Source organism: Podarcis bocagei (genome assembly GCF_964188305.1).
Source record: "Podarcis bocagei genome assembly, chromosome: 9".
In the NCBI taxonomy this organism is placed as follows: Eukaryota; Metazoa; Chordata; class Lepidosauria; order Squamata; family Lacertidae; genus Podarcis; species Podarcis bocagei.
Window position 1 is genome coordinate 24467566 of NC_138134.1, and position 12295 is coordinate 24479860.

The 12295-nt window shown below is 42.8% G+C and overlaps 1 protein-coding gene across 3 annotated transcripts in view; it reads right to left on the bottom strand.

Annotated features, from left to right (window-relative positions):
- Positions 1–4133: 4133 nt before the first annotated feature.
- The window catches only part of EXOC1L (exocyst complex component 1 like), a 107567-nt gene continuing 99405 nt past the window's right edge, over positions 4134–12295 (bottom strand). For 2 of the 3 annotated variants that reach the window (XM_081209178.1, XM_081209179.1), the window contains exons 3-4: positions 7114–7244; positions 4134–5012 (exon numbers count right to left, since the gene is read on the bottom strand). In XM_081209178.1, coding sequence (XP_081065304.1) covers positions 4743–5012; positions 7114–7215 — 372 coding nt within the window. In that variant the 5' untranslated portion in view covers positions 7216–7244 and the 3' untranslated portion in view covers positions 4134–4742. Of the gene's footprint in view, positions 5013–7113; positions 7245–11311; positions 11618–12295 lie in introns of those variants that run through there. The other variant, XM_081209177.1, reaches the window with a different exon arrangement.

Here is a 12295-nt window from a genome sequence, read left to right on the forward strand (position 1 = left end):
CCCCAATTTACGTAGATAACTCAGTCAGAGCATGGTGCTGATCATGGCAAGACTGCAGTCTCGATTCCTGTACAGGACAACTACATACCTCCTGCATTGCAGGGAGTTGGTTTTCAGGGTCCCTTCCAACGCTACAATTCTATGGTGGAGATTTTAATAGACAGCTGTCATGGGTGGGTGTGGATTTTGACATAGCTTCCAATGCAAGTCCCGGAAACTGTCCATGCACATAATTGCATGGGTCATTCTATACTTTTCTATCTCTGTGAGAGTGAAAGATACAAACAGGAGGCGCAGGACCAAAAAAGGGTGGAGATGGGCGTTGATTGGGGCAAGAGGGCGGGGCTATTTAGCGTTCTCTTTCCTTCGCTCCTCCCACCGCGGGCAAAGGGGCGTGGCGAAAGCCCATGGCATATAATCAATGTTGGGAGGAGAAAGGACTCCGGATATTTGTTGGAGTAAATGCATTGCGTGCTACTTAGTCCAGAGCACCTGTGTACCTGGGTCCCCATCCGCTCCTCCTGAGGGCAGGCGGTTAAAGGCTTCTCAGTACTGGGTGGATGCAGTGATGGTGGCGAAGAAAAATAATAATAGGATTGTGGTCCCGCCAATGCTGACCTAGACAAGGTCGACTGTGGTTTGCATTCAGTCAGATTTATTCCATGTTTTCCGCCATTTGCACTTTAGCTATGTTCTGTCTTGTTTCACTGACTTAGCTCTTCAGAAAATCAAGCAGCTTAATAAACTGATCACTGCCGACCTCCAGCAAGCAATCAGCTTTCAAAAATATGCCACCCTCCAGCCAGGACAGTAGTCATGCAAGAGTATTCATTGCAGGACCAGTTTTCTTCAGTGGAGAGAACACGGGAGACTTACTGCATCTTCTGTAATAATCTGTTTATTTACAAATGTAGCAGGCTGGGTAGGTATTACGGGTGTACAGAACCAAGCACACAGTTTCAGTCACTGAAGCATCAGACCCTTCAAATTTGAAACCAGCTGTCCAGTCAAACCAAACTAGGAAATCCTTCTGTGTACCCCACCATTCTGCAAATATGCTTGATTTACAGCAGGGTGGTCCGGCGTGTGGCCGGAGGGCTGCATGCGGCCCTCATGGCTGTTTTTGGTGGCCCTCAGCAACATCTGATGTTCCCCCAGCCTTCGCACTGCCTTTCTCTGAAGGACCAGGTGCGCAGCCTGGGAGTCATTTTGGACTCACAGCTGTCCATGGAGGCACAGGTCAAATCTGTGTCCAGGGCAGCTGTTTACCAGCTCCATCTGGTACGTAGGCTGAGACCCTATCTGCCTGCGGACTGTCTCGCCAGAGTGGTGCATGCTCTGGTTATCTCCCGCTTGGACTACTGCAATGCACTCTACGTGGGGCTACCTTTGAAGGTGACTCGGAAACTACAACTAATCCAGAATGCGGCAGCTAGACTGGTGACAGCCGCCGAGACCATATAACACCAGTCTTGAAAGACCTACATTGGCTCCCAGTACGTTTCCGAGCACAATTCAAAGTGTTGGTGCTGACCTTTAAAGCCCTAAACGGCCTTGGTCCAGTATACCTGAAGGAGCGTCTCCACCCCCATCATTCTGCCCGGACGCTGAGGTCCAGCGCTGAGGGCCTTCTGGCGGTTCCCTCATTGCGAGAAGCAAAGCTACAGGGAACCAGGCAGAGGGCCTTCTCGGTAGTGGCGCCCGCCCTGTGGAACACCCTTCCAGCAGATGTCAAAGCGATAAACAACTACCTGACATTCAGAAGACATCTTAAGGCAGCCCTGTTCAGGGAAGTTTTTAACGTGTGATATTTTACTGTATTTTTGGTTTCTATGGAAGCCGCCCAGAGTGGCTGGGGAGGCCCAGCCAGATGGGCGGGGTATAAATAATAAATTATTATTATTATTATTATTATTATTATTATTATTATTATTATTATTATTATTATTCCAAAGCTGGTAAGCAAGGTGCTGGACTTTGGGAAAGAGGTTTGGGGGCTCTGACAAGGCCCTAGAGTCCTCTCACCTCCATCACAATACCTAGTTAATGCTTTCCCAGCTTTGGGAAGGAGGCAAGTGTAGTAATGTCCTTTCTTAACAATGCCACTTCAACAATTTCCCACAAACTGTGTGTGTGATTCTTACTTTATAATTGAAGTACTGGAAACTAACCCTTACTTCTGTCTTTTCTTCCCTCCTCTTGTTTTGTCTCGGCATGAAATTTAGGGCCAGTTTAGATTTTCCGGCAGCCCTGATGTAAGCATCTTGGAAATGTGTGATGACCTCAGCGTTTCACGCAAGTCAAACCCCAGATCTGCCATTGAGTCAGATAATCACTGCAGTGCAGTGGTTAGAGCATCAGACCACAGCTGAAGAAATCCAGGTTCAAATCCCCCACTGGTGACTTTGAACCAGTCATCCTATCACAGGGTTGTGAAGATGAAGGGTGTGTGTGCTGGAAACCATGTGCGATGCCTTAAACTCCCTGGAGGAAAGGTGGGATGGAAATGTAATAGACAAATCCCTTCTCCCTGAGGAGTGGCTGGTTTGCGCTAATGCAAAGGTGCCATTTGTGTGAAATGGCTTCTCTAAAATCAGGGTTGTAAAGGGGTTCTACAAGAACTATGCATCACAAGGACATTCCAGTTGATGCAAGTGGCACCTCTGCAAACCAAAGCTCTATTGAAGTGGTCAGAAGCAAGTATAAGCTGGCTCATAATTATTATTATTTTTTGGGGGGGAGGGGTTGTATTTTAAAGTACAGGCCATTCATGTTTGTTGATCCTGAATCAAACCAATTAAAAAGATAATGTTTTAAAAATTCCATAGTTGTAATGACTTAAGAATTCCTGAGCTATTGTGCCCCGAGAATGTGAATGAGGTATCATAAAGGTTTAAATCAGCTCACTTTCACAACAGAGTGTGCAGCAATGCATATATGATAGCCACATTCATAGCAGTGGTATTTTAAGTATACACTGTATTTTCATTTGAATCCAGTTACACATATAAAGAAGAGCCAAGCAAGAGCAAAAATAGTTGAACGTAACAAATATGTAGTTACATATCAGTTCCAAGGATACCAAACAAGTCTGTTGAAAGTATCAATTATTTGTTCATTTCTTAAGAAAGAATGGCAGGGAGTATTTACAGTTCGATTTTTGTTGTTTCATTAGAGTGTTACTAAAGGAACTTCCTCCTGCAGCCACCAGTGCTTCCATATGCGTGTTAAGTATAAAACTGATAGCAATATGTATCTGCTGCAGGCTGTTTTCACATGTAAAACTTAAAAGTTTTGTTTTGCTTTTTAAATAAAGTAAGCTGCCATCTATCAAGTTAGACCACTGAGTCTATGTAGCTCAGTATCACCCCACATTCCCATTCCCACCCCACAAAGCACATTCAAGACACATTTAAAATGCATGGCTTCCGTCCGAAGAATACTGGAAACTGTAGTTTTCCTTTAACAGACATGCAATTCCCAGTACTCTTCTCAAACTACAGTTCCCATGATTCTTTGGGGAAGCTATGTGCTTTAAACATGTATAATCATTATATAAATCCAGACTTATACCCACTGCTCATGACTAGTTGCAATCCAAATGGAACTGCATGATTCCCAGCGCATGGTGTGCAACTCTTCTGATTCTTTATTCATTTTTGTTGTGGTCAAAGCGCACACAACTTGTGACCTGCAGAGCTGAACATTGTTCATTAGCTCTGTTTCGAGTCTGAGAAGTGCAGGACAAGCCACACTGTTTGTTCTCTTTATAGGCAGCAAGAACCTGTTCCATCTTGGCTTGGTGGGCACAAATTGCGTAAGCGGGTGGCGCTGTGGGTTAAACCACAGAGCCTAGGGCTTGCCAATCAGAAGGTTGGCGGTTCAAATCCCCGCGACAGGGTGAGCTCCCGTTGCTCGGTCCCTGCTCCTGCCAACCTAACAGCTCAAAAGCACGTCAAAGTGCAAGTAGATAAATAAGTACCACTCCGGCGGGAAGGTAAACGGCGTTTTCGTGCACTGCTCCGGTTTGCCAGAAGCAGCTTAGTCATGTTGGCCACATGACCCAGAAGCTTTATGCCGGCTCCCTCGGCCAGTAAAGCGAGATGAGCGCCGCAACCCCAGAGTCGGTCACGACTGGACCTGACGGTCAGGCGTCCCTTTACCTTTATTGAAGGAATGTGCATATTTGTTTGCTTTGTGTTCTAAGGCTACTAAAGATCAGAGGTGGCAGAAATGGAAAACCATCTTACAAAAATGCATAACACGACTTGTCTTTGCCGCTCCTGCCCACTGCGGTTTACTGCATGCACAGTAACAAAGGGACAGGAGACAATTCCTTGCCCCCTAAAGCACCAACACATGCCAGACTACAGTTCCCAGGTTTCTTTGGGAGAAGCCAGGACAGTTAGACCGGTATAAAACTAACATACAGTTTTGTGTAGCTGTAGCTATATTGCAATCTTATACATGTCTATTCAGAGGAAACACCATGGAGTCCAATGGGGTACGTGATTACAGGAATGCAGCCTGAATATGTGTTTCAATTTGGTGAAATAAGTGGTTGGAAATACTGTAGATATTTAAGCACATACATATATTGTCAAGACTCTCTCTTTGAGATGAACAATTCATATAAAAAATTGTAACCATTTATGAAAAATTGAAACCCTGACAGTACGGAATTGAACTATTTAAAAACCTTATTTTGAAATTGTATCCAAATCCGGAGAGAGTGATAATAGTCAGACAGGCAGAGGGCACAGAGACAGACACAAAAGGTTGGATGCATAGAAGCAGATTCTCATAAGTACTAAGCAGTCATCCCCATTGTTAGATGACCAGAGTGAACCATCATTTATGTAGGTAAAATCAAAGTTAACTATCTTCAAGTCCTTCTGGAGGTACATCTCATTCAATTTATTTAATGTCCGCGCAAAGGCATATTTAGATGCACAGCTATAAGCTTCCCAACTATAGACTTTCTTGAAATGCATATCAAACCACGGATTATCCTGAAAAGAAAGAAATAAAAAGAGAAAAATTATTACTTGTACGACAGTGTCTAAATCCTTATTGCACTGCACTCAATCACCTTGTAGCTTGGGCATGTTATTGTGGATTAAAAAAACATTTATTGATCCGAGATAGATTTTGAAAATATTTCCCAAACTCTTGAGTGGTTCTAATTTGTACAACTTGTGCCAGTTCTTTTTGTTGCTGTTGTTGGGGGTGGGGAGGGAATCCTTCCACCAGTTAGCAGAAATTTTGGTGAAATAGAAATATTTGAATAGTTATGTTTGTTGCTATTAAAAATTAATATTTCTGAAATTTTGAAATGGTGTATGTCATGGGTAGGCAAACTAAGGCCCGGGGGCCGGATCTGGCCCAATCGCCTTCTAAATCTGGCCCACGGACAGTGTGGGAATCAGCATGTTTTTACATGAGTAGAATGTGTGCTTTTATTTAAAATGCATCTCTGGGTTATTTGTGGGGCATAGGAATTCATTCACCCCCCCCCAAAAAAAAATATAGTCTGGCCCCCCACAAGGTCTGAGGGACAGTGGACCGGCCCCCTGCTGAAAAAGTTTGCTGACCCCTGGTGTATGTCATTGAAATAGAATCAGATGGGAGTGAGAGTACTTTCCTCTTTCTGTCTCTCTTTCTCTCTCTTTGACAAATCAGGCCTAAGTCTTAAAGCAGTGGCTTACAATCAATGTGCCGTGGCACCCTGGGGTGCCTTGAATGATGGTCAGGGGTGGCGCGGGTAGCTCTGCCCTTTGTCCCTCTTTCCATCCCTTCCTCCTATGATGCCCTCTCACATCTCTGCCTCCCAAAGGGTTGTGCAGCTGTTTGTTGCAGCAGCCCTGGCTACAAGCTCCCCAGGCAAATTGTGCCTCTGGGGATTGTGCCTTTGGGATGCTTCCCAGGCCCCTGTGGGGCAGTGTGAGAAGGAACCTCTCTTTGGGGCAGAAAGACAGCTCAGAGACCAGGGGCGGCAGCTGCGGCTGCTCAGACGACTCCCAAAGAGAGGGGAGGGGAGCCTGAGAGAACACTCCACAAAGGTGGGTATTTGAAAAAGGGTGAGAGGCTGCCAGCTCTGCAGGCAAGGGGTGACATAACTGGGCTCCTGAGCCCCACAGGGGTGTTGCAGAAAGACTGTAGTTGGTCAAGGCAGCCGTGGACTCAAAAAGGTTGAAAACCTCTGCCTTAAAGTATTTAAAGTTCAGTTAGGCCAAGAGGTTTAGAACTCAGAGGTGAAAGGAGGCAGGGAATAGATTTGAGAGACATGGGGTGGAAACCCTGGCGAGAAAATAAATTGCCAACTTTTATTTCTAACTTCATTTTGCTCAATAAATTAGCCAATTAAAAGTAACAACGTAAGTTGCATGTGAATTCCTGCCTTTCTAGATGTTGTTTAATTTCCTATTATTGAGGATAGTTCTTCCTTCTTCACTCAAAATGTTAAAATAAAAAAATTCCTTCCTGTAGCACCTTAAAGACCAACTAAGTTAGTTCTTGGTATAAGCTTTCGTGTGCATGCACACTTCTTCAGATACACATGCACACGAAAGCTTATACCAAGAACTAACTTAGTTGGTCTTTAAGGTGCTACAGGAAGGAATTTTTTTATTTTGACTATGGCAGACCAACACGGCTACCTATCTGTAACTCAAAATGTTTTTATTCAATTAACAAAAAGTTTGGTTTAATATGTTGCATAAATGAATTTCCATAGTAATTTGAGCTCCAAGATGGTGGCAGTGCTGAAACTGACCATAAGATAACGTACTATATCAATACTGCTTAAATAGGACTGTAATTTCCACACATTTTGGAGCTTGAGAGAACATGGAAAGCCTTTAAACTCAAATGGTTCTTTTTGTTGCTGCTGCTAATTGGATAAGGTTCATAGAACTGAAAGGGACTGCTTAGTGGTTTTGGCAAGCAAAGCTTTATGTGGAGCAATCATAGTATGGATATGCTACAAAATATTCAGCCTGAAATCTCATGATGCAATTTTAACAAAATAACTTCTTGCGTTAGCATTTCATTCCAAAGATTACATCACAAACTGCAGTACAATGATGCCTTATAATAAAACGCAGTCCTTACAGTATCAGCTTCTTTCCCATCAATCATCTCCAAATCATCAAGAAACCATTTTTCAGATATTTCATAATTCTCATCAAGGCCTATCCTAAAGTGTTTCACCATAGTTATTTGTACTTCTTCACCTTTTGTTACTGAAAGACAAAAAAAAAAAGTTTGCACAGATGATACATTTCTACACTTATCTGAAAATTAATTCTCTGTTATTTTTAGAAACACTATATGATTTCAATTAATGAATAGGACCCAACAGTGTCTGAAATTTGTTAAGTTTGGATAACTTAACAGGCATATTTTATCTTGTTCAGTAAGCATCCTTATTTGGAAGCAAGTTCCAAATGGAACTTACAAGTACTGTAAATGTGACTAAGATTGCCACCTCAATATACAAACACTTCAATGGCACCGAAACATCCTGTACAGGCTGACTAATGGACATACAATGTTACTGATATATTAATACAAGATTGTGAGGGTAAAGTTCACACTGCCTCCAGTGTTTGTGCATTTGTCCACTCTTAGATTCTCTCACACTGATGTTGCATTCATGTTGCATCCACTAATTTACCTAAATCTGGCTGCTGCTTCAGAGCCAGCAATTTCACCTCTTTACATGCTACTATATTAATATTATGATTAATAATATTTTTATTATTTATACCGCACCCATCTGGCTGGGTTTCTCCAGCCACTCAGGGTGGCTCCCAAAAGCACAATAAAACATCAAACATAAAAAACTTCCCTAAAGTTTGTGGGGGAAAGGGTTAGGAAATAGGTGCTTGCAGGAAGAAGCCCATATGGGAAAACACAGTGCCTATCACTGCCATGTTTGATATACTGAGAAAGATGCTCTCCACCCCAGACCCAGACCATTTTCTCTTCATCTCTATACTGCTCAGGTTGCTCATCCTCCCTCTTCGCTTTACCAGGAAGCAAACAGCTCCATTTTTCTTTCACACACACCCCAGATTGCTACCTCCTCTAACCAACTGTCTCAAGGCCAGGACCATGGTATTTTGCTTGGAGTACAGTATCTGCAAAGCCTAGGATACATATGCAAGTGCTTCACTTTGCACACTTGTTTTGCTTAGCTTCGGTGGAGCTGTCCAGGGTTCTGAATGATGGAAGATGCCATATGCCCAATGAAGACCTGGAAATGGAGTGTGTTTGTTGTGGTTTACCCCACACATTGACTCAGCCTTCTGACAAGTGTATAAAGAATGATGTACGCATATGCACTTTGTAACTGATGCACTTTGTGTGATTTGCATGATGCAACATGCGTGCGTGTATGTTTAAAAGCCCAACTCTTAATAGACTTTATAAATATATAAAAGTGCTATGAATATCCACAGGTAATCCTCAGCATACTTACTTTGAAGTTAATCCTATTAATTCCAGTGTGGTTTATTTCTGAGTACAGCTAGATCTGTCACTTTGAACCATGATCCTGAATACACTGACTGAAACCTAAGAGCTATTTTAAATGCATACAAAGGGCAGGCCCCATGGATTTATTTATTTTTGAAATTTCCTGTTCAGAAGAGCAGACTTCTACACCATATCACAAACTGCTTTTGGAAAATTTTCACTTACAAAAGTTTTTTGCCATGTGTCATGAAAGACTGCTGCCTGAGACGCACCATTACAAATCCCTTTGTTTGTATGCTGCTTTGGAAACTGACCACTGCTTTGCTAAATATAGCCTTTCCTTTTAAAACAATTTTTGGAAGACAATTACAGTGGTACCTCGGGTTACAGACGCTTCAGGTTACAGACGCTTCAGGTTACAGACTCCACTAACCCAGAAATAGTACCTCAGGTTACGAACTTTCATCAGGATGAGAACAGAAATCGCACGGTGGCAGCGCAGCAGCAGCAGGAGGCCCCATTAGCTAAAGTGGTGTCTCAGGTTAAGAACAGTTTCAGGTTAAGAATGGACCTCCAGAACAAATTAAGTTCTTAACCCGAGGTACCACTGTACATAGTTTTTCTTTGCACAACCCAGCTGTCAAGCAAATTGATTGGAACCAAGTTGCCTTTTAAGTTAATAGGAATGTGGGTGCATTGGCAGACCTCAGTGTCTCAAATTTCAGTGGCACCTTGTGCAGTGCCAAAATTTGGTGCCCACCGCCTCTCGCCTTCCATTGGATGTAAGATTGGTGGTGCCTGCTGTGGCACCCCAGAAGCTCTGTGCCTGGTGAGACTCCACCGGTTGTGCTCCCCTAGATCTGCCTCTTGTGACTGTCAGGGTGAAGCTCTGGGTAAAGCAAAGTGAGGACTGTGAATATCAAAATGAATTTCAGAGGCAGCAGTAGGTTCTGAAACTCTGAAATGACTTAGTGATTCTTGGTTTGAATCTATGTTAATTTTTGCCCAGCAGTGAGGCAAACAACCACTGGATTTCAAGTGAGAAAAATGCAGATACTGAAGGATGTTGTTTTGAGGGAGGTTTTGCAGATGGCACCTGCAAAAGGGCAGCTTGAAGGAGGCTAGCAAGAGCAAATGTGTCTTCTAGGAAAAGAATCTCTCATGACCCGGGATTTCATATCTATACAGATAAGGAAGCAAGTTTTGCCCCAGATGCATTCTGTCCTCCTCAAATCCATTAATTCACCACCCATTTTGATTCTCTACTTTAACGTTCACTAAATCTGAGGTGGTGGCCTTTGATGGTGTCCCTGCTTTTTCTTTCCTAATATTCTGGGCAAAAACAATTTCATCACCCCCCTTTTGTACAGTCCTATTGATTACAAAAATGTTGCTCCCCCACTATTTCAGAAGAAAACTTGTCCCTCTGCATTCTCTTGAGGTCTTGCATTTGGAAATATTTAGCAGCATGAAACAATGCAGCCAGCAGATCTTCATATTAGTGGCATACCTCACCCCCAACATGGGTGATAATAGAGCACATTGACCATACATTTAGGTGATAAATATATTATAAGCAGAAGATTATTATAAGCAGAAGGGTATTAAAGTCTTTGAATTCATTGAAAAAAATATTTGAAAGTATCCCGACTACAAATTTATTTGCTTCATGTTACAGGTGCTTATATTATCATATTGGGAAGAAAAGAGGACAATCTTTCCCTAGGGTTTTGTAGGAAATTTTACACACATACAAACTTCTTATTAGCTTCTCTGTTAAACTACCAAAATAGCTCTATTGGCGATGATTTGTGGTGATAAATTATTGCATTGCAAAAACACCTAGTATCAAGGCTCAAAGCAGTGCAACAAATATCTAAACAATTTGTAGTTGTACTTACATAAGAAGGAAAAACTAACAATCCTCTACAACGGCTACCAGAACTACAATGCAAACAAAGCCCACAAACTTACAATATCTTCTAGCTTCACACATTTCTCAATTACCGGAAGACACAGGGAACCCGTAAACACTGTTATGAGTTGGGCCAACTTGAAGCATGCAGGGAGATGGCAACAAACAATTAAGATAAGTCAATCCTGAGCACATTGGCTTGAAAATGAACGCAGTAAGAATTACATCTAATGGGAAATAGGCTTAGTACTGCAGATTGCAAAGGAAGATGCCATTTCGCTGGTACACTATTAAATGCAGTCTGCCTACAGCTGACACAGTGAGATGTAAATAAGCATTTACAAACAAACTCAAGCTATCAGCTAAAAACCCCTATTTAGGAGTAGGCCCCATTAAAATAAGTACAACTGAATTCCGAGTAACCATGCATTAGAATTCACTGTAAAACTAGATTCTTTTTCTTGGACTTGTGGGAAGCACCAGCCTCTTAACTCTAAACACATTCAAAGTCCAATCCCCTTCACATTTGCTTTGAGGAAAATTTCATTGATTTCCTAATTCCAAGCAGATGTGCTTAAGACTGCTGCCTTACTTGGAAATAAATACCATTAATCAGAATACATCAGATTTATTGGAAATGGCATGAAATTGCAGCCAGGAGATCCCCTGTCAAATATAAATATTTAACATTTGTGTTGGGGTTTTTTCAAAGCATCCCATACACATTATATCAGAAACGTCCGTTATATTACCTTTCTGCTGCAGTAGACTGAGGCTGAGAGAACTGTGGCCACATTAGTTCATGACTAAGGAGAGCTTTGAATCAGAAATTTCTGGCTCCCAACTCACACTCTTAGTCCCTACACCAGGTTGGATAGCTGTAGCCTGGACCTTGTTAGGCCCTTCCCTATTTACCTGAAGCGCAGAGGTAGAAGCGATCCTTGCCCGAACACTCAACTTCAATGAACTCATACAACCTTTGCCCAAGGGATTTGAACAGCTTCTTGTTGAGGTCCTCTTTCACCAATGATGACATTGCCTTGGCTTTGATCACGAGCGACCCAGGCAGATGTTTTGTTTCCACACCTCTTCTCCTTCTCCCTTCTAGAGTCCCTCCAGGAGTTAGGACCTGAGTTCAGTGTCACACGGCAATCAGGCCACAGCTCCCAGCTTGTTGGCCAGAAGACCAGCAGCCCCATTCAGAGTCCTGCCCAGCAAAAGAGGTTCCTCTTGTCTGACATAGTTTGCTGATGTGAAGAGAGATTGTCTTCTGTGGGTCTCAGCAGCCCCCTGACTCTCACAGGGCAGAGGCATCTTTAATACCAGAGCAGCGAGGAAGCCCCATTCGCACTAACTCATTTTGATTCCATTATCCCAGTCAGTTAACAGCTGCCTGGAGGTATTGATTGAGATGATCTTCCATTAAGGATATTACCACTGGCGAAAGAAGAGACAGGAGCAGGAGCTACATCTCCTCGCCCGCCCTCATCTGCAGTGCCGCTGCTGTTCCTGAACACTTAACTTTTGCCACAAGTCTACGTGCATCGCTTCAGAAATGAAGGGAAGCCAGACAGTTCTGGCTCCGAAACCACCTGCCAGTTCAGAAAGGGCTTCAGCACTAAATCCAGATCTTCACTCTCAGGACACCAGAAAAAAACCATCCACCATCCGGGTTATAGTAATTCTGGAAAGCTGGTTTTTCTCATGTAACCCTTTCCATGCCAGAGTTTTGTTCCAGTGCTATACAAACATTGCAAAACATTTCGTTTATGAAACATTTTGTTCGCCCATCCCAAAGCTAATCCCTTCCACAAATATTTTTGAAATCATTCAATTCTGTGTAGTCTTAATGACTTCCACCTGCTTCATTTCTCTCTAAGTCAGTGGTTCCCAGCCCCT